This window comes from Pan paniscus, chromosome 15 (assembly GCF_029289425.2).
Source record: "Pan paniscus chromosome 15, NHGRI_mPanPan1-v2.0_pri, whole genome shotgun sequence".
NCBI lineage: Eukaryota > Metazoa > Chordata > Mammalia > Primates > Hominidae > Pan > Pan paniscus.
Genome location: NC_073264.2, coordinates 50,948,901 through 50,974,787, shown reverse-complemented (window position 1 = coordinate 50,974,787; position 25,887 = coordinate 50,948,901). Strand labels below are relative to the sequence as shown.

General features: G+C 41.0%; 1 protein-coding gene and 1 long non-coding RNA gene across 4 annotated transcripts in view; one reads left to right on the top strand and one right to left on the bottom strand.

Moving 5' to 3' along the window:
* Window positions 1-25,887, top strand: part of NEMF (nuclear export mediator factor) — a 70,815-nt gene that overhangs the window by 13,373 nt on the left and 31,555 nt on the right. Inside the window, exons 6-18 of one of the 3 annotated variants that reach the window (XM_003831740.5) lie at window positions 1,445-1,512; window positions 5,188-5,274; window positions 6,143-6,216; window positions 7,361-7,431; window positions 7,512-7,587; window positions 8,287-8,349; window positions 10,233-10,310; window positions 10,397-10,605; window positions 10,852-11,043; window positions 11,306-11,369; window positions 13,714-13,802; window positions 24,534-24,637; window positions 25,344-25,406. In XM_003831740.5, coding sequence (XP_003831788.1) covers window positions 1,445-1,512; window positions 5,188-5,274; window positions 6,143-6,216; window positions 7,361-7,431; window positions 7,512-7,587; window positions 8,287-8,349; window positions 10,233-10,310; window positions 10,397-10,605; window positions 10,852-11,043; window positions 11,306-11,369; window positions 13,714-13,802; window positions 24,534-24,637; window positions 25,344-25,406 — 1,238 coding nt within the window. Of the gene's footprint in view, window positions 1-1,442; window positions 1,513-5,187; window positions 5,275-6,142; window positions 6,217-7,360; window positions 7,432-7,511; window positions 7,588-8,286; window positions 8,350-10,232; window positions 10,311-10,396; window positions 10,606-10,851; window positions 11,044-11,305; window positions 11,370-13,713; window positions 13,803-24,533; window positions 24,638-25,343; window positions 25,407-25,887 lie in introns of those variants that run through there. The other 2 variants (XM_003831741.5, XM_063596196.1) reach the window with 2 other exon arrangements.
* LOC134728955 (uncharacterized) overlaps window positions 21,833-25,887 on the bottom strand; it is a 28,053-nt gene continuing 23,998 nt past the window's right edge. Inside the window, exon 2 of the long non-coding RNA XR_010109801.1 lies at window positions 21,833-25,273. This is a non-coding gene — a long non-coding RNA (uncharacterized LOC134728955). The remainder of the gene's footprint in view (window positions 25,274-25,887) is intronic.

The window sequence follows — 25,887 nt, the reverse complement described above, 5'->3', positions numbered from 1 at the left end:
TACTCTGTGAGAAGACAGATGGATATCTTGTGCAGAGGGCAAAGGGAGAGAAATTCTGGTTTACGTAAGAAAAAGGGAAGTAAGGTGAGGTAAAGTGATGATTGTAGCTGTATTTTTGTATTTCAGCTGTATTCCAGCTAGCTGGAAGGCCCTGCTGACTCATATTCTATAGCAGTGGTTCCTAAAGTTTAACATACATCATTTCTTTGTTCCTTCTCCACTCCCACTGCTTCACTTAACTAGTCTACATTAAATAAATAAATAAAGTTGATCAGGCACTGTAGCTCACGCCTGTAATTCCAGCACTTTGGGAGGCCGAGGGGGATGGATCACCTGAGGTCAGGAGTTCAGACCAGCCTGACCAACATGGTGAAACCCCGACTCTACTAAATTAAAAAAAAAAAAATTAGCCGGGCATGGTGGTGCATGCCTGTAATTTCAGCTATTTGGGAGGCTGAGGCAGGAGAATCTCTTGAACCCAGGAGGCAGAGGTTGCAGTGAGCCGAGATTGCGCCATTGCACTCCAGCCTTGGCAACAGAGCAAAACTCTGTCTCAAAAATAAAAAAAATTAAAAAAAAAAATTAACATGCTTCAGCATTACCTGGAGGGCTTGTTAAAACGTAGATTGCCACCCCCATCCTCTGCTAATTCAGTAGATCTAGTCTAGGACCCAGGAATTTGCATTTCTAACTAGTTCTCAGGTAATGCTGATGCTGGTATGGGGACCACATTGATGTACAGCATTCTTAAAAGTTGTTAGATGCTGGCTGGGCACGGTGTCTCACGCCTGTAATCCCACCACTTTGGGAGGCCAAGGCGGGCGGATCACAAGGTCAGGAGATTGAGACCATCCTGGCTAATATGGTGAAACCCCGTCTCTACTAAAAATACAAAAAATTAGCCGGGCGTGGTGGCAGGCGCCTGTAGTCCTAGCTACTCGGGAGGCTGAGGCAGGAGAATGGCGTGAACCCAGGAGGCGGAGCTTGTAGCGAGCCGAGATCGTGCCACTGTACTTCAGCCTGGGCGACAGAGCAAGATGCCGTCTCAAAAAAAAAAAAAAAAAAACCAAACAAAAAAAAGTTGTTCGATGCTTAATTAGGTAAACCATTTTGGATATTAAGATATGGCAGGAAAATTTACAAACATTTAACTTTTACAGAAAAATGTCATTTTTATGTCATTTATATGTGGGCACATTGCTGACAATATGCCTTGGTCGAAAAAATACTGGTTTATCTTAGAAAACTGCCATTCAAGAACCTGTTAATCTTGGGTAAATATCTTTTATGATCCATTTTCTCACAACAGAAGAATGAATTCCTGTTACGTTTCAGATTATTGTAAAGATCAGGTGAACTGATACAGATGAAAGTAGTATTAATATGAAGATTGCTGTAAGGTTTATTTAAGATATGATAGAGGCATGTCCATTTTGTTTCACAGGTTGACTGAAATAGTAGCCAGCGCACCTAAGGGTGAACTACTGAAGAGGGTGCTTAACCCATTACTTCGTGAGTATTCCTGCAAATAGCAGTGAAATGTTTGCAAGACAGTGTGGTTTTCAGGAATATATTGAAATCTTTTATGGTTTTATTAGAAAATTTGAACAAGTGATCCTTGGAGTAAGTAGGAGTTTATTGTCAAAGAAAGAGAAGTTAAACCACATGAAGTTTGAGCTTTATCTATTAGATTTTATTTAAAAGCAATGCAGATTGTGTTATCTAGTACTTCAGTGCTAATGGTAGTATTCTAAGAAATCAGATTTTTTCGTTGTGAGTCTTTGATTTAATAACCACTTAGCTTAGTTTTTTTTTTTTTTTTAATTGGTGGGTCTCAGGGCATCCCAGCATCTGACAGGTCCTTTTGATCCCAATAAGCATTTTTGATCCCAATACACTTTTATACTTGAGAAGATCATCACTTAGCCCTATATTAAGGAATCTAGAGAAGACAGGGGGAGGCAGGTACCATTGATTACTGAGCACTAGAGAGTTACTCTTCCTCTCTTATGAAATTAGAATGCATTCAAAAGTTATCTTTAGAACTTTCCAGCTGTTAGTATAGCATGTGTAAAATTTGTATGTTTAAGCCAGTGTCTCCCTGGCAAATGCAAATTTCTTTTCTTTTTTAATTTATTTTTTTGTTTGTTTTAGAGGTAGGGTCTCATTATGTTGCCCAGGCTGGTCTCAAACTCCGAGCTCAAGCAATCCAACCACCTTGGCCACCCAAATTGCTGGGATTATAGACGTGAGCCACCACACTTGGCCTTCCCCTGGCAAATTTCTGTAATGTTTGAAATCAGGTAGTACAGGTTGAACATTACTAATGTGAAAATCTTAAGCCTAAAATTACTATTATTTTTGAGACAGAGTTTCTCTCTCTGTCACCAGGCTGGAGTGCAGTGGTGCAGTCTCAGCTCACTGCAACCTCTGCCTCCCGGGTTCAAGCAATTCTCCTGCCTCAGCCTCCCAAGTAGCTGGGACTACAGGCTCATGCCACCATGCTCAGCTAATTTTTTTTGTATTTTTAGTGGAGATGGGGTTTCACCATGTTGGCCAGGATGGTCTTGATCTCTTGACCTCGTGATCCACCTGCGTTGGCCTCCCAAAGTGCTGGGATTACAGGTGTGAGGCACTGTGCCTGGCCTGAAGTCTGAAACTTTTTGAGCACAGACATGATGCCACAGGTGGAAAATTCCACACTGACCTTATGTGACAGCTATACAGAATTATTTAAAATATTGTATAAAATCACCTCCAGGCTATATTGTGTAAAGTCATAAATGAATTTTGTGTTTAGATTTGGGTTCCATCCCCAAGGTATCTCATTGTGTATATGCAGATATTCCAAAATGTGAAAAAATCTGATATCTCAAACACTTCTATCCCAACACATCACATAAGGGATACTCAACTTACATGTCCTCTTAACTCTTCACTTTTTTTTTTCAAAAGAGTTTTGGCATTTGGCATTTCAAAAGATCTTCTGCATTTCCCAAGGGTCTCGCTCTGTTGCCCAGGCTGAAGTGCGGTGCCACGAACACTGCTCACTGCAGCTTCCACCTCCCAGGTTCAGGCCATCCTCCTGCCTCAGCCCCACAAGTAGCTGGGACTACAGGGATGAACTCCTGGCTAATTTTTCTATTTTTTGGTAGAGACAGGGTTTTACCATGTTGTCCAGGTTGGTCTCCAACTCCTGAACTGAAGCAGTCTGCCCGCCTCAGCCTCCCAAAGTGCTGGGATTACAAGCGTGAGCAACTGCGCTCGGCCAGCATTTCCTTATAAAATTTAGAGTTGACTTGTTACTTTCTATGAAAAAAGCCTCATAGGATTTTGATAAGGATTACGTTATTACTATTATTTGAGACAATCTCATTCTGTTGCCCAGGCTGGAGTGCAGTGGCATGATCTCGGCTCACTGCAACCTCCATTTCCTGGGTTCAAGTGATTGTCTTGCCTCAGCCTCCCACGTAGCTGGGATTACAAGTGTGTGCCACTACACCCACTAAGTTTTGTGTTTTTAGTAGAGATGGGGTTTCACCTTCTTGGCCAGGCTGGTCTCAATTACAGCTGTGAGCCACTGCCTGGCCTGGTAAGGATTACATTAAGTCTGTGGATCAGTTTGGGGAGAATTGCCGTTTTAACTACATTGAGTCTTCTATGAAGAGAGAATGTCTGACTATTTATTTAGATCTTTAATTTCTCTCAGTTAGATTTATTCCTAAACATTCTGTTCTTTTTGATGCTATTGTCAGTGGAATTTTCTTAATTTCATTTTTGCATAGAAATACAATTGATTTCTATATATTGGTTTTTGTATCCTGCAAACCTGATAAACTTGTTTATTCATTCTAGTAGGTTTTTTTTGTGGGTTCCTTAGGATTTTTTAACATACAGGATCATGTCATCTGTGAATAAGGATGCTTTACTTCTTCCTTTAGAATCTGAATGCTATTAATTAATTTGCCTTATTGTGCTAGCTATAGCTTCCAGTACAATGTTGAATAGCAGTGTGAGACTGAATATTCTTTCCTTGTTCCTGATCTTAGGGGGATAATATTCAGTCCTTCACCAGTAATTATCATGTTAGCTGTAGGTTTTTCATAGGTGTCCTTATAAGGTTGAGAATGCTCCCTCTATTCCTAGTTTATTGAGAGTTTTTATTAGGAATTAGTGTTGAATTTTGTCAAATGCTTTTTCTGCATCTACTGAAATGATATATGGCTCTTTTCCTTTATTTTATCAATATGGAGTATTATATTAACCAATTTTTGGTTGCCAAACCAACCTTGCATTCCAGGGATAAATCCTCATTGTGGTTGAAGCCCATTAAATTCCTATAACTTGCACTGACTTTTGTAAGTTAATTGTAGTTTCAAATTTCTTTAAGGACTAGAATTGTCATTTTTTTTTTTTTTGGTTGGGGGGTGGGGCGGGGGACGGAGTTTCACTCTTGTTGCCCAGGCTGCAGTGCAATGGCACGATCTTGGCTCGCCACAGCCTCCGCCCCCCGGGTTCAAGTGATTCTCCTGCCTCAGCCTCCTGAGTAGCTGGGATTACAGGCATGTGCCACCACGCCTGGCTAATTTATTGTATTCTTAGTAGAGATGGGGTTTCTCCATGTTGGTCAGGCTGGTCTCCAACTCCCGACCTCAGGTGATCCGCCTGCCTTGGCCTCCCAAAGTGCTGGGATTATAGGCATGAGCCACCGCACCCAGTCTAAGAACTAGAATTGTCATTTCTAAGTAACACTTCAAAATAAGTAAACTTATTGTTTTCACCAGCCACTGTTATTGAGCAGATCATTGATATTGGGATATAAATTTGTGCTATATTTTGAATGTTAAATTTTAGGCTAGGTCATGGTGGCTCACACCTGTAATCTGAGCACTTTTGGAGGTTGAGGTGAGTGGATCACCTGAGGTTAGGAGTTCGAGACCAGCCTGGACAACATGGTGAAACCTTGTCCCTACTAAAAATACAAAAATTAGCTGGGCATGGTGGTGGGTGCTTGTGATCCCAGCTACTCAGGAGGCTGAGGCAGGAGGTGGGAGGCAGAGGTTGCAGTGAGCCAAGATTGCACCATTGCACTCCGGCCTGGGCGACGGGTAAAACTCCATCTCAAAAAACAAAAACAAAAAAGAATTTATAGGAAAATACTAAAAGTAATATCCTCTGCATTTATAGCCTATGGACCAGCTCTCATTGAACACTGTCTTTTAGAAAATGGATTCTCGGGTAATGTCAAAGTGGATGAAAAACTTGAAACTAAAGGTATGTCTGCATGGTACATTTTTCATTTATTTCGTTTTTTTTAAACTATGAAAATTTTTTCTGGGAAAGTAATAAGGGAGCAGGTGGTTCTAGAATGAAAAACATTTGACCGGGCACACTGGCTCATGCCTGCAATCCCAGCACTTTGGGAGGCTAAGGTGGGAGGATCACTTAAGCCTGGGTGTTTGAGGCTGCAGTGGGTGGTGACTGCACAGCTGCACTCCAGCCTGAGCAACAGAGTGAGACCCCCATCTCAAAAAACCCCACAAAAACAAGTATCACCACTCTCAAAAAAAAAAAAATTGAATAAGATTTTAGTGAATGTTTTAGTTTCTGCAATATACTAAATCAGTGCACTCATAAAATGACAACAGGTGCTGGTGATGGTGTTTTGTTTTTGTTTGTTTCTATAAAATGACTCTGATGTTTATATGGAGCAAAAGCATGTGAAAATGTTCAGGATAACTCTGGAAAATACTAGTAATGATTTATTACTGTCTGTGTAACCCTTCACAGATTAAAATATGAAGCTATAGTAATTAAAACTGTAAGTTTTTGGAGAAGGAATAGCATAAAGATTCCAAAAATAGTTTGAAATAATATGGGAATTTAGTTTATGAACAAAGTTCCTTTCAGGTCATGGAGGGAAGGGTGGATGATTCAATAAAAGCTACTTGGACAACAGGCTGTTCAAAATGAAACCATATATCCACATATACTGGTTATAAACATGAAATCACTATCTCTAATTTTCTTGAACGCAACATTATTTCGTAAGCACTTTCCTGTTTTTCTACATAGTTGTTTAGCCACGGTTAATTGACACTTGATTGGCACTCCTTTTTTCCTTTTTTTCCCCCACCATTAGATATTGAAAAAGTACTTGTTTCTCTGCAGAAAGCAGAAGACTATATGAAAACAACATCCAACTTCAGTGGGAAGGTAGCACCATGTATACTTACTATATATTGTTGTGATTTATTTGGGTTTTCAGAAATTAAATGTTCATTAAAGGATCATTATATATACATTTTATTTTAATTTGGAAAATTGTTATCTGTAATATGCTTATTGCAGGATAGTTTTTTTGTTTTGTTTTTTGAGACACTCTTGCTCTGTTACCCAGGCTGGAGTGCAGTGGCATGATCTTGGCTCATTGCAACCTCTACTTCCCTGGTTGAAGTGATTCTCCTGTCTCAGCCTCCCGAGTAGCTGGGACTACAGGCACGTGCCACCATGCCTGGACAGTTTTTATATTTTCAGTAGAGATGAGGTTTCACCGTGTTGGCCAGGCTGGTCTCGAACTCCTGACCTCAAGTGATCCGCCTGCCTTGGCCTCCCAAAGTGCTGGGATTATAGACATGGGCCACTGCACCCGGCCCAGGATCATGTTTTAAAAGTTTCTGTTGGTTTATAAGTTTTTTTCTGTTCCCTGTCTGTTATAGAAAGTACAATGTCAGGTTAGTATCGGCTCTTCAGAAAAGTTGAGGAATTTACAGTTATTTCTTTAGTTTCAGATAGAGAAGCACATTTTCATTTGTCAGCCCTTTTCAAAAATGTTGTGATTTACAGCTCCCAACCATTAAATATTTTTTGAATTACCCAGTAGCTTATGAGTGTTTTTCTTCCCTTTTCAAAGTATAACTATTTATAGAAAATTAAAATTAATATCAGTCATAGAAAGTAAACCTTTGGATTAGGTGCAAATTAATATCAGTCACAGAAACTAAATTTTTAGGTGCAGTGGCTCACACCTGTGATCTCAGCACTTTTGGAGGCCAAGGTGGGCGGATCACTTGAGACCAAGAGTTCGACACCACCCTGGCCATCACGGCAAAACCCCTGTCTCTACTAAAAATACAAAAATTAGCCAGGTATGGTGGCACACACCTGTAATCCCAGCTACTTGGGAGGCTGAGGCATGAGAATTGCTTGAACCCGGGAGGCAGAGGTTGCAGTGAGCCGAGAATACACCACTGCACTCCAGCCTGGGTGATGGAGCGAGCGTGACTGTATCAAAAAAAAAAAAAGAAGTAAATCTTTGTTAATTATGAATAGGAATGATTTTAATGTTGCATTTTTGTAGGGATATATCATTCAGAAAAGAGAAATAAAACCAAGCTTGGAAGCAGATAAACCAGTTGAAGACATACTCACGTAAGCATATAGGCATGGGTCAATTTGCTTTGGATGTTTGTTAATGTTCTCGAATGTGATATTATAAATATGTTTTACAGGTATGAGGAATTTCATCCTTTCTTGTTTTCTCAACATTCACAATGTCCATATATAGAATTTGAATCATTTGACAAGGTGGGTTTTCCGTTCTGTTCCTTTACCAGTTAGTTAGCATGATATGAGCTGTTAATATCAACTTGCTTCTATTGAGAAACTGAAACTATACTTGCTTTACATTCACTGTGAATCTGGGCATTAAAGATCAGTGTCGTCACAGATACAGCTGTTGGAAATAATTGTTGCCACTTTATTTCAGGATGAAGGACCAGAGGTTTGAACTTCATTTGATTCTTGATACTGTTTAGCCATATAATACATTTACTGGAAATCTGTTCAAGTTCTTTGAGTGGTGTTATGAAACACAATGGAATCTAAAATTCTGTGTATGCAGCTGGGCACGCTGGCTCATGCCTATAATCTCAGCATTTTGGGAGGCCAAGGCAGGCAGATCACTTGAGGTCAGGAGTTCAAGACCAGTCTGGCCAACACAGTGAAACCCTGTCTCTGAAAAACTACAAAAATTAGCGGTGTGTGGTGGGGTGCACCTGTAGTCCCAGCTGTTTGAGAGGCTGAGGCAGGAGAATCACTTGAACCTCGGAGGTGGAAGTTGCAGTGAGCCTAGATCGCGCCACTGCAATCCAGCCTGGGCAACAGAGTGAGACTCTGTCTCAAAAAAAAAGAAAAAAAAAAGTAAAATAAAATTCTGTGTATGCAAGTTGAAGTAGAGACTGCGCTTTTTTTTCCAACTAGTTGTTTGTCTGTTTTTTTAATAAGGCGGTGGATGAATTTTATTCCAAGATAGAAGGCCAGAAAATTGACTTAAAAGCTTTACAACAGGTATGTATTATTAAAAACACATATTAAACCAGCTAGTCTTTAGCGGTTTGATGGGTAGATGATATAGGAAAGGGTAGCCTTTCAGAAAGAGTGTAAGAAGTAGTATGGGAACTCTCTGACCTGCCTCTTTATTTATGATAAAGGTTTATGAAGAAGGTCCATGGGGGATTTTATTGTTGAAAAGTATGTCCTCATTTGTTTCATGAGTATTTCAGATATTCTGTAAAAAAAGGAAAATACGGTGGGAACGTGAGGCCTGTTATTTACACCTTAATGTGGTTTGCTCAGAACAACCCAAAGCTTCTCAAACATTGCTGTTAAGGAGATACTGTTTTAGGGAGATTTTAAATAGGCCAGAGGAGGGGATATTGTTTATCATTAAACTGTTTCTTTTTTAAATGGACTTTAAAGCCAAGTCTTAATATGTTTTCTGTGTATCATGACTCCAAAAGAAGTGATATACAGTATTTTCCCAGCACATTTGACCATGTTTTTAGAGCATTTGCTGCAGAACAGTTTCATAAATTGTTAATAGTCCCTCTTGATTTGAAGGGGATTTGATTTTTTCAAAAACAGTCTTAAAATATGTGTGCAAAAATTTCAAATTATTTGAGGCTGGGCGCGGTGGCGCACGCCTGTAAATCCCAGCACTTTGGGAGGCCGAGGCGGGCAGATCACTTGAGGTCAGGAGTTCGAGAACAGCCTGGCCAGCATGGTGAAAACCTGTCTCTGCTGGAAATACAAAAATTAATGGGGTGTGGTATGGGTGTCCAGCTACTCAGGAGCCTGAGGCACAAGAATTGTTTGACCCTGGGAGGTGGAGGTTGCAATGAGCTGAGACTGTGCCACTGCACTCCAGCCTGGGTGACAGAGTGAGACTCTGCCTTAAAGAAAAAAAAATCAAATTGTTTGAATCCCTGTACCACTTCCCCTTCAGTTTTTAAAAATTAGTTAATCATAGCACAATTTCAAAGCAGGTAGGCCAGTCAGATGAATTATATACATCATGTAATTACCACATGGTGGCAGCACTTTGGCTAGTAAACTGAACCCCATGGTTTCATGGGTGTCAAAATACTAGTGATTTATTTTGGTAATCATTTTGTGGGTTTTAATAGTCATCATTCTTATCTAAATTTTAAAAAATATTTCATCTAGCATTTAAATACTCATTAATTGATGATATTGCTAGTGTTAGAAATTTTGCCCCCCAATTGATAACCTTGAAATGAAAAGTATATATGATAAAATGCCATATAGAAGGTCAAATAACTACCATGAGCCTTTGTCTTATTAATTTAGGGGAAAAAGTTTCTGTAAAATACTGGAAATAGTTCTGAGAAAATCAAAAGTAGCAAAAAATACAAAGTCATTTGGTAATTTATGCTCTTTGGGAATTCATTCCCTGCCAGGTGCAGTGGCTCAGGCCTGTAATCCCAGCACTCTGGGAGGCCAAGGTGGGAGGATTGAGCTCAGACATTCGAGAGTAGCCTGGGCAACATAGCGGGACCCGGTCTCTATTATTTAAAAAAAAATAAAGAATTCGTTCTCCCAAACTTTACTTTCAGCCATAGGAAAAAATGTCTTGATTTCTGCCTGTTTGAATAATGCCAAGGGTATTAGGGGTATATCTTATATACACAGTAAGCTGTAATCAAAATACCTTTCTATATAAGGAGTGGGAGTTAGGAAGACAGGAGAAGTAATTTTGGGGCATGGAACGCATTGTAGTGGGATAGGCCTAGGGTGGTAGACTATGGGAACTTCAGCTAGCTAGATAACAGCATAGATGGGGTCAGGATAGTGAGTGTTGGGAAGTAAGAGAGGGATGTCATGAGGTAGGAGAAATCTAATTTTTAAAAAATCTGTTTTGCCAATAAAAGGAAAAGCAAGCATTGAAGAAATTAGATAATGTTCGAAAGGATCACGAAAACAGATTGGAAGCTCTTCAGCAGGCTCAGGTATTATGTTTGGCTTTCTCAGTGCTTTTTCAAAAATGTTAACTTTAACTGGCAATGTAGTAAATGTGTGTGGTTTGTTTTTTAAGGAAATAGACAAACTGAAAGGAGAGCTCATAGAAATGAACCTACAAATAGTTGACAGAGCCATTCAGGTAGTTCGAAGTGCTTTAGCTAACCAGATAGATTGGACAGAAATTGGGTTAATTGTGAAAGAAGCCCAGGCTCAAGGAGACCCTGTTGCAAGTGCAATCAAAGAATTAAAACTACAAACAAACCATGTTACAATGCTGCTAAGGTAAGTTTGACTCTTAGTCAAGCAGTTAATGCTTGTCTTTATTTTGTTATTTTAATTGTTCACTGTATTAAACATTTTTTCTTCATATTTTGAAATTCTCAAAGAAAGGGAAAAAACTTAATTTAGATTAAAATAAATAATGAAACTTCCAGTACTGTAAACCATTTATAATTTTATTGAAAAAAAAATTGAAAATAAAAGTGATGTCATTGACGTTAGTGAAATGCTATTGAATATTTTTAATAGAAATCCATACTTGTTATCAGAGGAGGAAGATGATGATGTTGATGGTGACGTCAGTGTTGAGAAAAATGAAACCGAACCACCAAAAGGAAAAAAGAAAAAACAAAAGAATAAACAGCTGCAGAAGCCTCAGAAAAATAAGCCGTTACTTGTAGATGTTGATCTCAGCTTGTCAGCATATGCCAATGCCAAAAAGTAAGTCATTTAACTTTACATTTTAGGCCAAGTGTTATCTGCAATAAATTAAGGAATTAAGGACATTTAAAAAAATTTTTAAATTTCACTTGTACATGCATACTTTTTTTGGGTGAAAATACTTTTTTAAATTTAGTTTTGTTAATTATACAGTTTGTTCTGATTTGTTCCGTATAATTTGAGAATTTGTCAAGTTAGAACTAAGTAGAAAACTGAAGAATAAATATTATACTTAAAATTTAAGAGAAATATGTTTTTCTAGGTATTATGATCACAAGAGATATGCTGCTAAGAAAACACAAAAGACTGTTGAAGCTGCTGAGAAGGTACTGAGTATTTCTTAGAGTGAATGTTAGTTGTTTGTGCCTGCGTAATTTAATGGACATAATTATTTCTTCTGTTTAAATGAGGTTTTCTAATTCAGAAGTATCTTTCAAACTTAACTTTGCTTTAAATATATGTATTTCCAGTATTTTTTTTCCCCCCAGGACTGCTCCTCCCCTATTCTTCCTCATCTCAGTAAATAACACCTTCATTTTTCTGTTCACTCAGGTTAAAAATGTTTGTGATATCCTGGACTCTTTTCCCATAAATCATGCAATCCATCAGTAAATCCTTTGGTTCTTTCTTTAAAGTACAGCCAGAATCTGGCTACTACTCATTATTTCCACTGGTCAGTCCCCTGTCACCTCTGTGTTCACATGGACTATGACAGTAGCCTCTTATTGGATCTCTCTCCTCCTCCTCCTTTTCCCACTACAGTCTGTTCTCCACATAGCAGCCATTGTGACCCTTTTTTTTTTTTTTGAGATGGAGTTTTGCTCTTATTGCTCAGGCTGGAGTGCAATGGCTTGATCTCAGCTCACTGCAACTTCTGCCTCCCAGGTTCAAGCGATTCTCCCACCTCAGCCTCCTAAGTAGCTGGGATTCCAGGTGCCCGCCACCACACCCAGCTAATTTTTGTAGTTTTAGTAGAGACGGGGTTTCACCATGTTGGTCAGCTTGGTCTCAAACTGCTGACCTCAGGTGATCCGCCCGCTTCAGGCCTTGACCTTCGGCCTCCCAAAGTGCTGGGATTACAGGTGTGAGCCACCATGCCTAGCCCTGTTGTGATCCTTTTGAATCAAAAGTGAAGACTGGGTGTGGTGGTTGATGCCTGTAATTCCAGCACTTTGGAAGGCTGAGGCCGGTGGATCGCTTGAAGCCAGGAGTTTGAGACCAGCCTGGCCAACATGGTGAAACCCCATATCTACTGAAAATACAAAAATTAGCCTGACGTGATGGCGGGTACCTGTAATCCCAGCTACTTGGGCTGCTGAGGTGGGAGAATCTAATGAACCCGGGAGGTGGAGGTTGCAGTGAGCTGAGATCATGCCATTGCACTCTAGCCTGGGAGACAGAGCGAGACTCCGTCTCAAAAAATATATTAAAATAAATAAATCGAAAGTGAAGTCCTTTTTCTCTTCCAGTTGCTTCCCATCTTAATACAATTCAGAGCCCTTCTCCTATCCTGCAAGAAGGACGGGAGATCTCCTCCCCTCTGATCTCAACACCTGCATTCCTCCTCTCATACACTCTTTCTGGCTACACTGGGATCTTAGCTGTTCATAAAATAATGACACGTGCTCCCCTCTCAGGGTCTTTGCCCTTGCTGTTCTCTCTACCTGGAATTTTCAGTTTGACCCCTCTCTTCATTTACATATCCACTTAAATGAGATTTAATCAGAGAATCCTTCCTTGACCACTCATTACTAACGATAGTACCACCCTGAATCTCTCTTTATTTTGCCTTATTTTCTTCTTGAAAAACACTCCCCCCAGCCCAACGTATGTTTATTTGAATATTTTTTCTGGATTCCCTCTAGAATATAGATTGCATGAAAGTAGAATCTTTGTGTTGTTCATTGCTGCATCCCAATCCCTGGAATATTGCCTGGAACAGAGTAGGCACTTTAATAGCTGTTAAATGAGTGGCCTTCATGACTTGGCCCTCTGTCTATTGCTTCAACCTCATTTCTTGACATTATGCCCTTGATTACTACTTGCTGTACTTGCTGGTCTTTTTTTTTTTTTTTTTTTTTTTTTGCTTGTAATGCCCTTTTTCCTATTCTTTGCCTGATAACCCCGTTAGTCGTTGAGGATTCAGCTTAAATGTCATTTCCTCAGAGATACCTTCTTTGACCATAACCCAGTGTAAATCAGGTTTCCTTGTTATATTCCTGTAGCTTCTTTAGAAGCACTCACCATTATATATTTATTTAAAGGATTATATGATTAATAGTTGTCTCTTCTAGACCTAGTGGGGTGGGAGTGGGGGCTTTGTCCATCTTGTTCACTCTTATATCTCTAATGGCATCTAGCCTAGAACCAAGCATATGATAGGTACTCAGTATCTAGAAAATGACAAGGTATTTATTACTTTGTAGGTCTTGGGCAAATATTTTCATGTAATAATTCTTTAGTTTAGATTATTTTAATACTTCAGGCAAAAATATTTTCATTTCTTCATTACTTTCAAGTATGCGTATTTGTGTGTGTGTGTGTTTGTGTGTGTGTGTGTAGATTGTGCCATTTTGTGACATTTAAAAAAATTCTTGCCCCATTATTTACTTTGGTGTTATTTAAATACATTCTTAACAAATTGTTTTTAAAACTCTTTTCTATAAATAGGCATTCAAGTCAGCAGAAAAGAAAACAAAGCAAACATTAAAAGAAGTTCAGACTGTTACCTCTATTCAAAAAGCAAGAAAAGTATATTGGTAAGTGTTCTGTCTCTTTCAAATACAGTTTTTGTTTTTATTAAAATTATCCATGCACATTGTTTAGAAAAGTCAAACAGTTCTACAAAGCTTGTTACAAAACCAGTAGCTCTGCAATTTTTTGTTGGTTTGTTTGAGACAGGGTCTCTGTCACCCAGGGTGGAATACAGTGGCATGAACATGGCTCACTGTAGCATTGACCTCCTGGGCTCTGGCAGTTCTCCCACCTCACCCTCCCAAGTAGCTGAGACTACAGGCACATGCCACTGTGCCCAGCTAATTTTTTAATTTTTTGTAGAGGCAGGGTCTCACTTTGTTGCCCAGGCTGGTCTCAAACTTCTAGGCTCAAGAGATCCTCCTGCCTCAGCCTCAGTGCTGGATTACAGGCATACGCTTCTGCACTCAGCTAGTTCTCCAGTTCCTCACCTTTACTCCTATTGCCTGCTCTCCGAAGGAAACCACTTTTAGCTCTTTTAGTTGATTCTTTTGATATTTGCCTTTATTTATCTTAGTAATATGTTTATATTGCTACTTCTTAATTTTTCTGTTTTATATTCTTACTAACTTCCCACTGGGAAAGATGAGGATTTCCCTCTTTCCACTTGTGTTCCATTACATACACACACAGTTACAGCATAATTTTGTCAAGATTAATAGCATTGGCATCATTATAAATATTTAAATTGTAGTCATATAATTTATATGTCATAGCTGACCCACATAGAATTCTGTTTTCTTTTTCCTTCCTTGCTCAGTTTTAAAAATCTTCCCTGGAGTTATTAATTGTCATTTCATTTGCTTTTTATTTTTGTTCTTATCACTAATTTATCTAAATAATATCTTCCAAGTGTGTTCAGACACATTGGAATTCAATCAGTATCATCTTGCAGAGGTCAGAAGTCTCTCCTGGAGCTTTTTGACTTACTTAATTTTATATTGGTTCTCTCTAAGCATCGTACACTTTTCTTTTTATTGTTATCTTTATCCTTCTCTGTTTTGGAAACTCTTTTCTGGATCTCATACTTCTTTCTTGGTTGAAAGAGTGTGTGTTCCAGAAGCTTCACAAGAAAGGGTGTATAGAAAGCAGAGTTTTTGAGGTCTCCAATGTATAAAACATTTTACTCTTATAGTTTGAGTGGGCTGGGCACGGTGGCCCATTCCTGTAATCTCAGCACTCTGGGAGGGTGAGGTGGGTGGACCTCTTGACCTCTGGAGTTCGAGACTAGCCTGTGCAACATGCCAAACCCCATCTCTTAAAAAAAAAAATTGAGTATAGAATTCTATGAAAATATGTTTTCCTCAGACTTTTTTTTTTTTTTTTTTTGAGACGGAATTTCACTTTTATTGCCCAGGCTGGAGTGCAGTGGCGCAGTCTTGGCTCACTGTAACCTCTGCCTTCCGGTTTGAAGCGATTCTCATGCCTCAGCCTCTGGAGTAGCTGGGATTACAGGCACCCACCACCACGCCTGGCTAATTTTTGTATTTTTAGTAGAGATGGGGTTTCACCTTACTTGCCACCCTGGTCTCAAACTCCTGACCTCGTGTTCCACCCGCCTCGGCCTCCCAAAGTGTTGGGATTACAGGCGTGAGCCACCACGCCCTGCCTCCTCAGACTTTTAAAGGTATTGCTTCATTATAGTAACTTGAGAAATCTGGTATTATTTTGATAGTTGATATTTTATTTATTTTATTTTTTTTGAGACAGAGTCTCACTTTGTTGCCCAGGCTGGAGTGCAGTGGCATGATCTTGGCTCACTGCAACCTCTGCTTCCTGGGTTCAAGTGATTCTCCTGTCTCAGCCTCCCTAGTAGCTGGGATTACAGGTGCACGCCACCATGCCCAACTAATTTTTGTGTATTTAGTAGAGAAGGGTGTCTGCCATGTTGCCCATGCTGGTCTCTTAACTCTTGGCCTCAAGTGATCTGCCCGCCTCAGCCTCCCAAAATGCTGGGATTACAGGCTTGAGCCATCACACCTGGCTGATAGTTGATATTTTACATGAAACTTGTTTTTGCCTTTCTACAAGCTTGTAGATATTTCTCCCCTCCCAATTTTTTCTCCAGATTTTTCAAAATTTTACAATTGGGGTTGGTGGTGATGTTTTAATCCATTATGTTGGATACTTTGTGGGCTGTTTTAATTCAGAAACTTTCAGTTCTGAGACATTTTCTGGAAATAGTTCTTGAAAAACTGCCTGACCTCTGCTTTCTTTTTTCTTTTCCTTCTGGAAATCTTGTTTTTAAGATATGGAACCCCCTAGACCAGTCCTCCAATTTTGTTGTATTTTCTATTTTCAAGTCTATCGTTTTGCTCTACATCCTGGGAGTTTCCTCAGCTTTATCTTCCACCAAATCTTTCCACTGAATATTTTATTACTTCCTATCATGTTTTTAATTTTAAGAACTCTCTTTTCAACATAATGTTCCTGGCAAAAAAAGAGAGGACTTTTTTTTTTGGTTCTTGGAATATACCCTTTTTAAAAAAATAAATACGTTTCTGCTTTAGTTTCTTTTAGCTCTCTGAGAATAGTTTTGATGTATTAAATTTTTTTAGTATTCTTTTTTTGCAAGTCTCTGTCTTCTCCAAGTTGTTTCTTTTTAAATTTTTTAAAATTATATATATTTAGGCTGGGCACGGTGGTGTTCACTCATGTAATCCTAGCACTTTGGGAGACCAAGACAGGTGGATCACTGGGGGTTAGGAGTTCGAGACCAACCTGGCCAACATGGTGAAAACCCATCTCTACTAAAAATACAAAAAAAATTAGCTGAGTGTGGTGGCAGGTGCCTGTAATCCCAGCTACTAGGGAGGCTGAGACACAAGAATCACTTGAACTTGGGAGGCAGAGGTTTCAGTAAGCCGAGATCGTGCCACTGCACTCCAGCCTGGGTGACAGAGCAAGACTCTTTCTCCAAAAAAAAAAAAAAAAATTCTCTAAGGGGACTCTGATAATGCTAGGCCTCTCAAGAACAAAAAGTTAAGGTCATGCAGTCCCCCTACCACACCACACATACTGATAGGAGACCAGAAGTTAATCTGTTCAGCAGACATACTCCCTTTCTTCACTTAACATGGCGGTAGGCTTTCCACAATCTATCACACACACAGACATTGTCATCCTTTTCATCCCTGCAGTGCATAAATGAGAGGAAAGGGCCACCATTACCTCTTTTTTTTTTTTTTTTTTTTTTTATTTAAGTAGAGACGGGATCTTTCAGTGTTGGCCAGGCTGATCTCGAACTCCTGGGCTCAAGTGATCCTCCCACTTCAGCCTCCCAAAGTGCTGGGATTACAGATAAAAGCCACCATGCCTGGCCCTGCCATTATTACTTTTTTTTCCTTTGAGACAGAGTCCTAGCTCTGTTGCCCATGTTGGAGTGCAGTGGTGCGATCTTGGCTCACTGCAACCTTCACCTCCCAGGCTCAAGGGATTCTCCTGCCTCAGCCTCCCAAGTAGCTGGGACTACAGGTGTGCGCCACCATGCCCGGCTAACTTTTGTACTTTTTTTTTTCTCTTTTTTTTTTTTTATTAAAATGTGCATCATTCTTTTATTTTTATTTATTTATTTATTTTTTTATTGATCATTCTTGGGTGTTTCTCGCAGAGGGGGATTTGGCAGGGTCATAGGACAACAGCGGAGGGAAGGTCAGCAGGCACACAAGTGAACAAAGGTCTCTGGTTTTCCTAGGCAGAGTGTTTGTGTCCCTGGGTACTTGAGATTGGGGAGTGGTGATGACTCTCAATGAGCATGCTGCCTTCAAGCATCTGTTTAACAAAGCACATCTTGCACCGCCCTTAATCCATTTAACCCTGACCCCCCCCACCTCCCTCCCAGACAGGGCGGCTGGCCGGGCCGGGGGCTGACCCCCCCACCTCCCTCCCGGACGGGGCGGCTGGCCGGGCGGGGGGCTGAGCCCCCCACCTCCCTCCCGGACGGGGCGGCTGGCCGGGCAGAGGGGCTCCTCACTTCCCAGTAGGGGCGGCCGGGCAGAGGCACCCCTCACCTCGCGGACGGGGCAGCTGACTGGGCGGGGGGCCGACCCCCCCCCACCTCCCTCCCGGACGGGGCGGCTGGCCGGGCGGGGGGCTGACCCCCCACCTCCCTCCCGGACGGGGCGGCTGGCCTGGCGGGGGCTGACCCCCCACCTCCCTCCCGGGCGGGGTGGCTGCCGGGCGGAGACGCTCCTCACTTCCCAGATGGGGTGGCAGCCGGGCGGAGGGGCTCCTCACTTCTCAGACGGGGCGGCCAGGCAGAGACGCTCCTCACCTCCCAGACGGGGTCGCGGCCGGGCCGAGGTGCTCCTCACATCCCAGACGGGGCGGCGGGGCAGAGGCGCTCCCCACATCTCAGACGATGGGTGGCCGGGCAGAGACGCTCCTCACTTCCTAGATGGGATGGCGGCCGGGAAGAGGCGCTCTTCACTTCCCAGGTGGGATGGCAGCCGGGCAGAGACGCTCCTCACTTTCCAGACTGGGCAGCCAGGCAGAGGGGCTCCTCACATCCCAGACGATGGGCGGCCAGGCAGAGACGCTCCTCACTTCCCAGACGGGGTGGCGGCCGGGCAGAGGCTGCAATCTCTGCACTTTGGGGGGCCAAGGCAGGCAGCTGGGAGGTGGAGGTTGTAGCGAGCCGAGATCACGCCACTGCACTCCAGCCTGGGCACCATTGAGCACTGAGTTAACAAGACTCCGTCTGCAATCCCGGCACCTCGGGATGCCGAGGCTGGCAGATCACTCGCGGTTAGGAGCTGGAGACCAGCCCGGCCAACACAGCAAAACCCCGTCTCCACCAAAAAAATACGAAAACCAGTCAGGCGTGGCGGCGCGCGCCTGCAATCGCAGGCACTCGGCAGGCTGAGGCAGGAGAATCAGGCAGGGAGGTTGCAGTGAGCCGAGATGGCAGCAGCACAGTCCAGCTTTGGCTCGGCATGAGAGGGAGACCGTGGAAAGGGGAGGGGAGAGGGGAGAGGGGATTTTGTACTTTTTGTAGAGATGGATTTCACCATATTGGCCAGGCTAGTCTCAAACTCCTGACCTCAAGTGATCCACCCTCCTCGGCCTTCCAAAGTGCCGGGATTATAGGCATGCGTGCCCAGCTGATTATTAGCTCTTGATACAATACTTTCAGAATCTGAAACGGAGAGGGTAAGGAACTTAGGCGAAGTCATGCAGTGACCAGAAGACAACGCATAAGTGCTGACAGGTTTGAGGAATGACTCTGTCATGGCACCAAACTCAAAAGGTATTCATTAACTTTTCTTTGAGCCATAAAAAGGATCAAATGTGTCATTTCAACAAACACACAGACACTTGCCTGCTGTCACACAAAAGGAAATGGGGGCCAGCCACAGTGGCTCATGCCTGTTATCCCAGCACTTTGGGAGGCTGAGGCGGGCAGATGACAAGATCAGGAGTTTGAGACCAGCCTGGACAATAAGGCGAACCCCCGTTTCTACTAAAAATACAAAAATTAGCCAGGTGTGGTGGCTTGTGCCTGTAGACCAAGCTACTCGGGTGACTGAGGCAGAAGAATCGCTTGAACCTGGGAGGCGGAGGTTGCAGTGAGCCAAGATGGCGCCACTGCACTCCAGTCTGGGCAACAGAGTGAGACTCTGTCTCAGAAAAAACAAAAAACAAACAAAAAAAAATGGGTGGCTGAAGTGGCATTCTAATCCTCTGAAATCATTTCCCAAAGGTAATTAGCTAATGGGTATCACAACATCCTACATCCTCAGAGCAAGTGAAGGGAGGGCACTGGACCAGATGCTCACAAATGAAAACACACAGATTTTGGGTACATGCAATTGCTCTACCTCAGGGACATCAACATTCAGAACTCTCTCCTTTTCAAGATGTTTCTATAAAGACAGGGATAGGCTAGGTGCGGTGGCTCATGCCTGTAATCCCAGCACTTTGGGAGACCATAGGTGGGCAGATAACCTGAGGTGAGGAGTTCGAGACCAGCCTGGGCAACATGGCGAAACCCCGTCTCTACAAAAATACAAAAATTAGCTAGGTGTGGTTGTGCACACCTGTAGTCCCAGCTACTTGAAAGGCTGAGGTGGGAGGATCACTTGAGCCTGGGAGGCAGACGTTGCAGTGAGCCAAGACTGTGCCACTGCACTCCAGCCTGGGCAACAGAGCGAGACTCCATCTCAAAAAAATAAACATATATATATATATATGGTCTATAATATGTTTTTATTATATACATATGTATAATGAAATGAAACAGTCAAGCACATTAACATATCCATCATCTCACGTAGTTACTCTGTTTTTTGTGTGTCTGGTAAGAGCACTTAAAAATATACTCTTAGCAAATTTCCAATATGTAATACAGTATTGTTAACTGTATTCCTCATGCCATATATTGGATGTCTAGAGTTACTCATGTTACTGTAACTTGTTAGTTTTTGACATACCTACATCAGCCCTACGGCACCCTCCTTTTCTTTTTTTCTTTTGGAGACAGAGTTTCGCTCTGTGGCACAGGCTGCTGAGTAGCTGGGACTACAGACACTTTTTTAAAAATGTTGCTTTTGTCTCCATCTTTCATATTAGTGTCTGGTGCTCCTTGATTGTCTGTTCAACGTTTTACATTTTATGGTAGGGTATTAAAATGCTGTTTGGAAGTTCCCTGGGTGGTTGGGCTTGTGAAATGATCTGTGTTGGCCATTTTGTGTAGAATCCTCATTGTCTTTAGCCCTTTTCCCCTTGAGCTTGTCTCATTTCCCAGAAAAGATTCTTTTTTTCTCCTGCTTGTAAGGTGAAGACCTGGCTGCTGCAGCATTTGGGGAGCCCAGTGGAAATAATAGGTTGAGAGTCTTAGGATCCAGTAATTCATTTACTTATTTGCTGTATTTTACATATATTACTCCTGATTATATAGCTGTGCCACATTTACCCTTGTCCAGAGATCTTCTTTATACCCTTTCTAGAGAAATTAACCTCTGGCCTTCTGTTAGGAAATGGAACAGGAATTAGCTGGAAAGAACATATATGGAACTAACTGCTTCTTGAACAGACTCTCAGCCAGTCCTCCTGTTTTCATTCCCATCTTAAACTCTTAAGGAAATAAGTGTTTGTGCTGCCATTTGTTTAGCCTTTTATGAGTTTTACATTGCAAATTTAGTTGTTGTTTTTTTCACCATCAGCTTAGGATTCAGCTTCTTAAGTCTGATCACAGCCGGGCGCAGTGGCTCACGCCTGTAATCCCAGCACTTTGGGAGGCCGAGGCGGGCGGATCACGAGGTCAAGAGATCGAGACCATCCTGGCTAACACAGTGAAACCCCGTCTCTACTAAAAATACAAAAAAAATTAGCCGGGCGTGGTGGCAGGTGCCTGTAGTCCCAGCTACTCGGGAGGCTGAGACAGGAGAATGGCATGAACCCAGAAGGCGGAGCTTGCAGTGAGCCGAGATCGGGCCACTGCACTCCAGTCTGGGTGACAGTGCAAGACTCTGTCTCGGGAAAAAAAAAAAAAAGTCTCATCACTTGTCCATTTGTTTTCCAGCTTTCAAAATTTGGTTGTATTTGTCTCTTCTCCCTCTCTGTTTTGTTTGACATCTCTGTTGATGCATAGGATTATCCTATAGTTTTCATTTCTTGTAATGTTCTTGTTGGGTATTGTTATCAAGGTCATATTGCCTCATAAAACAAGTTGGAAAGTGTTCCTTTTTCAGTTGTTCTTAAATAGCTGATGAAATTCACCTGTGAAGCTGAGTAGTCCTGGAGTTTTCTTTGGGAAAGCTTGTCATTGCAGATTCAAATTATTTAGTAAATGTAAGGACTGTTCAAATTTCCTAGTTTTGGTAAGCAGTGTTTTTTTAAAGACTTTGTCTAAAGTTTAAAATATATTGGCAGAAAGTTTATAATATTCTGCGAATTTGTCCATTTCTCCTTTTACTTCTGCCAGTTTTTGCTTTTTATATATGAGACAATGTAATTAGGTGATAAAACTATATAACTGTTACGTCTTCCTAATTAATTGAGTCTTTTATCAACTTTAATGAAATGTCCTTCTAACTTGTAACTATTTTTTCCTTGTTTGTCAGGTGTAACTAGATGAGCTTTCTTTTGGTTAGTGTTTACATGGTATATCTTTTTTATTTGTTTGTTTTTTGTTTTTTGAGACATAGTCTTGCTCTGTCACCCAGGCTGAAGTGCAGTGGTGCAATCTTAGCTCATTGCAACTTCTGCCTCCTGGGTTCAAGCAATTCTGCCTCAGCCCTCTGAGTAGCTGGGATTACAGGCGCCCACCACCATGCCTGGCTAATTTTTCTATTTTTATTAGAGATGAGGTTTCATCATGTTGGCCAGGCTGGTCTCAAACTCTGGACCTCAAGTGATACGCCTGCGTTGGCCTCCCAAAGTGCTGGGATTACAGGCATAAGCCACCGCGCCTGGCCTATCTTTTTTCATCATTATATTTCAACCTTTCCATCCTTATATTTTAAAGGAGCATCATATATATCATTGTCATTGTTTTCCAGTCTGACAGTCTTTGCCTTTTACCTGGGCATTTAATGCATTTATATTTAATGTAATCTCTGATATATTTGGGTTTAAATCCACCCATCTTACTGTTTGCTTTTTGCTTGTCCCATTTGTTCTGTGTCCTCTTTTGTCTTCATTATTGCCTTCTTTTGATTGACTACTTTTTATTGACTTGTTGGCTATACATTCCCTTACTAGGATGATTACAAAATACATCTTTGATTTTTCTCTCCCATTCTTTTTGTCCCTATGTCTTTGTCTTTTTACAAACCTCTTTACTATCAGTAGGGGAATGGTTAAGTAAGTGTAGTGCATCCATTCAGCAATGAAGAAAATGTACTTTTAGGTGAAAAAAGCAATATGCAGAACAGTTTGTGCTATGTCTAAAAATGTATCAGGGAAACCCACCTCCAGTATTTCAACATAGGTTCTTTCTATTTTCCTTAAGTGTCAGCCAGCTGAGAAATAAAGAGAAAGAGTACAAAGAGGAATTTTACAGCTGGACTGCCGGGGGTGACATCACGTATTGGTAGGACCATGATGCCCACCTGAGCCTTAAAGCCAGCAAGTTTTATTAAGGATTTCAAAAGGGGAGGGAGGTGCAAGAACAGGGAGTAGGTCACAAAGATCACATGCTTCAAAGGGCAAAAAGGAGAACAAAGATCACATGCTTCTGAGGAAACAGGACAAGGGCAAAATCAGAAACTCCTGATAAGGGTCCAACAAAGATCACAAGGCAAAGGGCAAAAGCAAAGATCACAAGGCAAAGGACAAAAGATTAACAGGATTAAGAGATTAAAGTAAGACAGGCGTAAGAAATTGTGAAAGTATTGTTTGGGAACTGGTAAATGTCCATGAAATCTTCACAATTTATATTCCTCTGCCACAGCTCCAGCTGGTCCCTCTGTTCAGGGTCCCTGACTTCCCGCAACAAAAAAGAGAAGATTGGGATAAATATTTTAGCTTTTCTATGTATAAAGAATCTTGAGACGGATACTCAGGAAGCCAGTCACAATGGCTCCCTCTTTGGTGTAGTGACAGGAACTGAAGGGATGCAGGATCTCTCACTATCTTTTTTATATTTTTTTGTTTTTTATTTATTTATTTTTTGAGACAGAGTCTCGCTCTGTTGCCTAGGCTGGAGTGCAGGGGTGCCATCTCAGCTCACTGCAAGCTCCGCCTCCCAGGTTCACCCCATTCTTTTGCCTTAGCCTCCCGAGTAGGTGAGACTACAGGCACCTGTCACCACACCCGGCTAATTTTTCATATTTTCAGTAGAGACAGGGTTTCACCATGTTAACCGGGATGGTCTCGATCTCCTGAGCTCGTGATCCGCCCACCTCGGCCTCTCGAAGTGCTGGGATTACAGGCGTGAGGCACCGTGTCCAGCTGACCTTTTTTATATAAGTAAAAAATTTTATTCAACCATGAGTATGTGTTACCCAATCAAAAAATCAGATTAGAAAATAGTAAAGTCCTTTCACTATTATATTAGGGAGTTTAAGTTAAGTATCTGTGCTTAGTCTACCATTTTTAGCCAAAAGTTTTAAAAAGTGTGGATTAAATCATACAGAAGATAATCTCTGTAGTCATATATAATGTAGCAAGTATTTATGTTCATCTGTCTTGCATGTCATTTTCTAAATGTCATACAGATAATATACTCTATACTTTTTATCTTGCAGGTATTAATCATGAAAACCCAAGTTATTTTGTCTTTTGAGAAAAGTTGTAATTTTATCCTCCTAAAGACAATTTTTGGTCTTTTGTATTTAAAAAAATGTAAAGAATATCATATATAAAGATTAATTACGTTCATTTATTGAGAGCAGAGTGGGAAAACAACATTTCTTTCTTATTAGTGGTCTAAAGCCTATTCAGTGCCTCACTAAAAGAAAGCTAAACCTAAGGACCATATGACATTTTATACTTTTGCTTTATGAAATTTATTGTTAGAAGTTGAGTTTAAGAAGGCTATATGGAGTAAGGAGATAACTTTTTTAAACATAGAATTTAATTTCTTTTTTCTAAGACTGTCTAAAGAATATCCTAGGGCAATTTGTATTATAGGTTTTTAGTAAAATTCAGCTTGATGCCTTAAAAAAATTAAACCATCAACTTGTCTTAAACTACACAGGCAGGATAGCTTCCTGTTTTGTTTTGTTTGCAAAAAGGGTATGAATTCAGGCAGCTATAAAGAAAAGTTAACTTTTTTTCTTTCATTTTGATAGGTTTGAGAAATTTCTATGGTTCATTAGCTCAGAGAACTATCTAATTATAGGTGGACGAGATCAGCAACAGAATGAAATAATTGTGAAAAGATACTTGACACCAGGTAGGTAAGATTAAAATTCGGAAAAATTTTCTCTTGAATGTTTGGATCAGTTATCTCAATATTAGGGACTGATTTTCTTGTTATACTCTTTTGTTTGATACATTTAACTAGTAGAAAGATTTGATGCATGATGCTTCATGGTTTGTTGCATATGTGTTTTGATGCTTTTAGTTCTTAAGTGAATATTCCTAAAATGGTATTGCTGAGCTAATCTGCAGTGTTGGACTTTCAGTACTCTATTACATTAACAGAATAACTTTCAGTCTTCAAAGTTATTGTAGGTCAAATTTTTAAAAGCTTACTGTAGTGGTGTTAAAGTTTGCAATCATTTTTCACACCTAGAAGTAGGACTTGGCCGGGCGTGGTGGCTCACGCCTGTAATCTCAGCCACTTTGGGAGGCTGAGGCAGGTGGATCACCTGAGGTCAGGAGTTCAAGAACAGCCTGGCCAACATGGTGAAACCCTGTCTCCACTAAAAATACCAAAAAAATTAGCTGGACGTGGTGGTGCACGCCTGTAATCCCAGCTACTTGGGAGGCTGAGGTGGGAGAATTGCCTGAACTTCGGGGGCAGAAGTTGCAGTGAGCTGAAATCGTGCCACTGCACTCCAGCCTGGGTGACAGAACGAGACTCCATCTGAAAAAAAAAAAAGGAAAAAAGAATAATTAGGACTTAAAGTGTCATTTTTTATTTGTCTGTATTTAAGGAGACATTTATGTACATGCCGATCTTCATGGAGCTACTAGCTGTGTAATTAAGAATCCAACAGGTAATATATTTCTTTCTATTCAGAATTCCTGTTCCTTTCTTTAAAATATTTTTAGTGTGACTGTAAGACAAAAATTTAATAGAGGGCCAGATGTGGTGGCTCATGCCTGTAATCCCAGCACTTTGGGAGGCTGAAGTGTGAGGATTATTTGAGGCCAGGAGTTTGAGACCAGACTGGGCAAGAAAGTGAAACCTCATCTCTAGAAAAATTTTTTTAAAAAGCTGGGTGCAGTGGCATGCACCTGTAGTCCCAGCTACAGAAAGCTGAGGTGGGAGGATCAGCTTGGGTGACAGAGTGAGACTTTGTCTCTAAAACACACACACACACACACACACACACACACACACACACACGTAATAAAAAAAGATGTAATGATAAAAGGATCAGTCTTATCAAGAAGATGTAACAATTATAAACATATGTGCCGCTAATAACAGAGCCCTAGAATGCATAAAGCAAACCTGACAGAATTGAAGGGAGA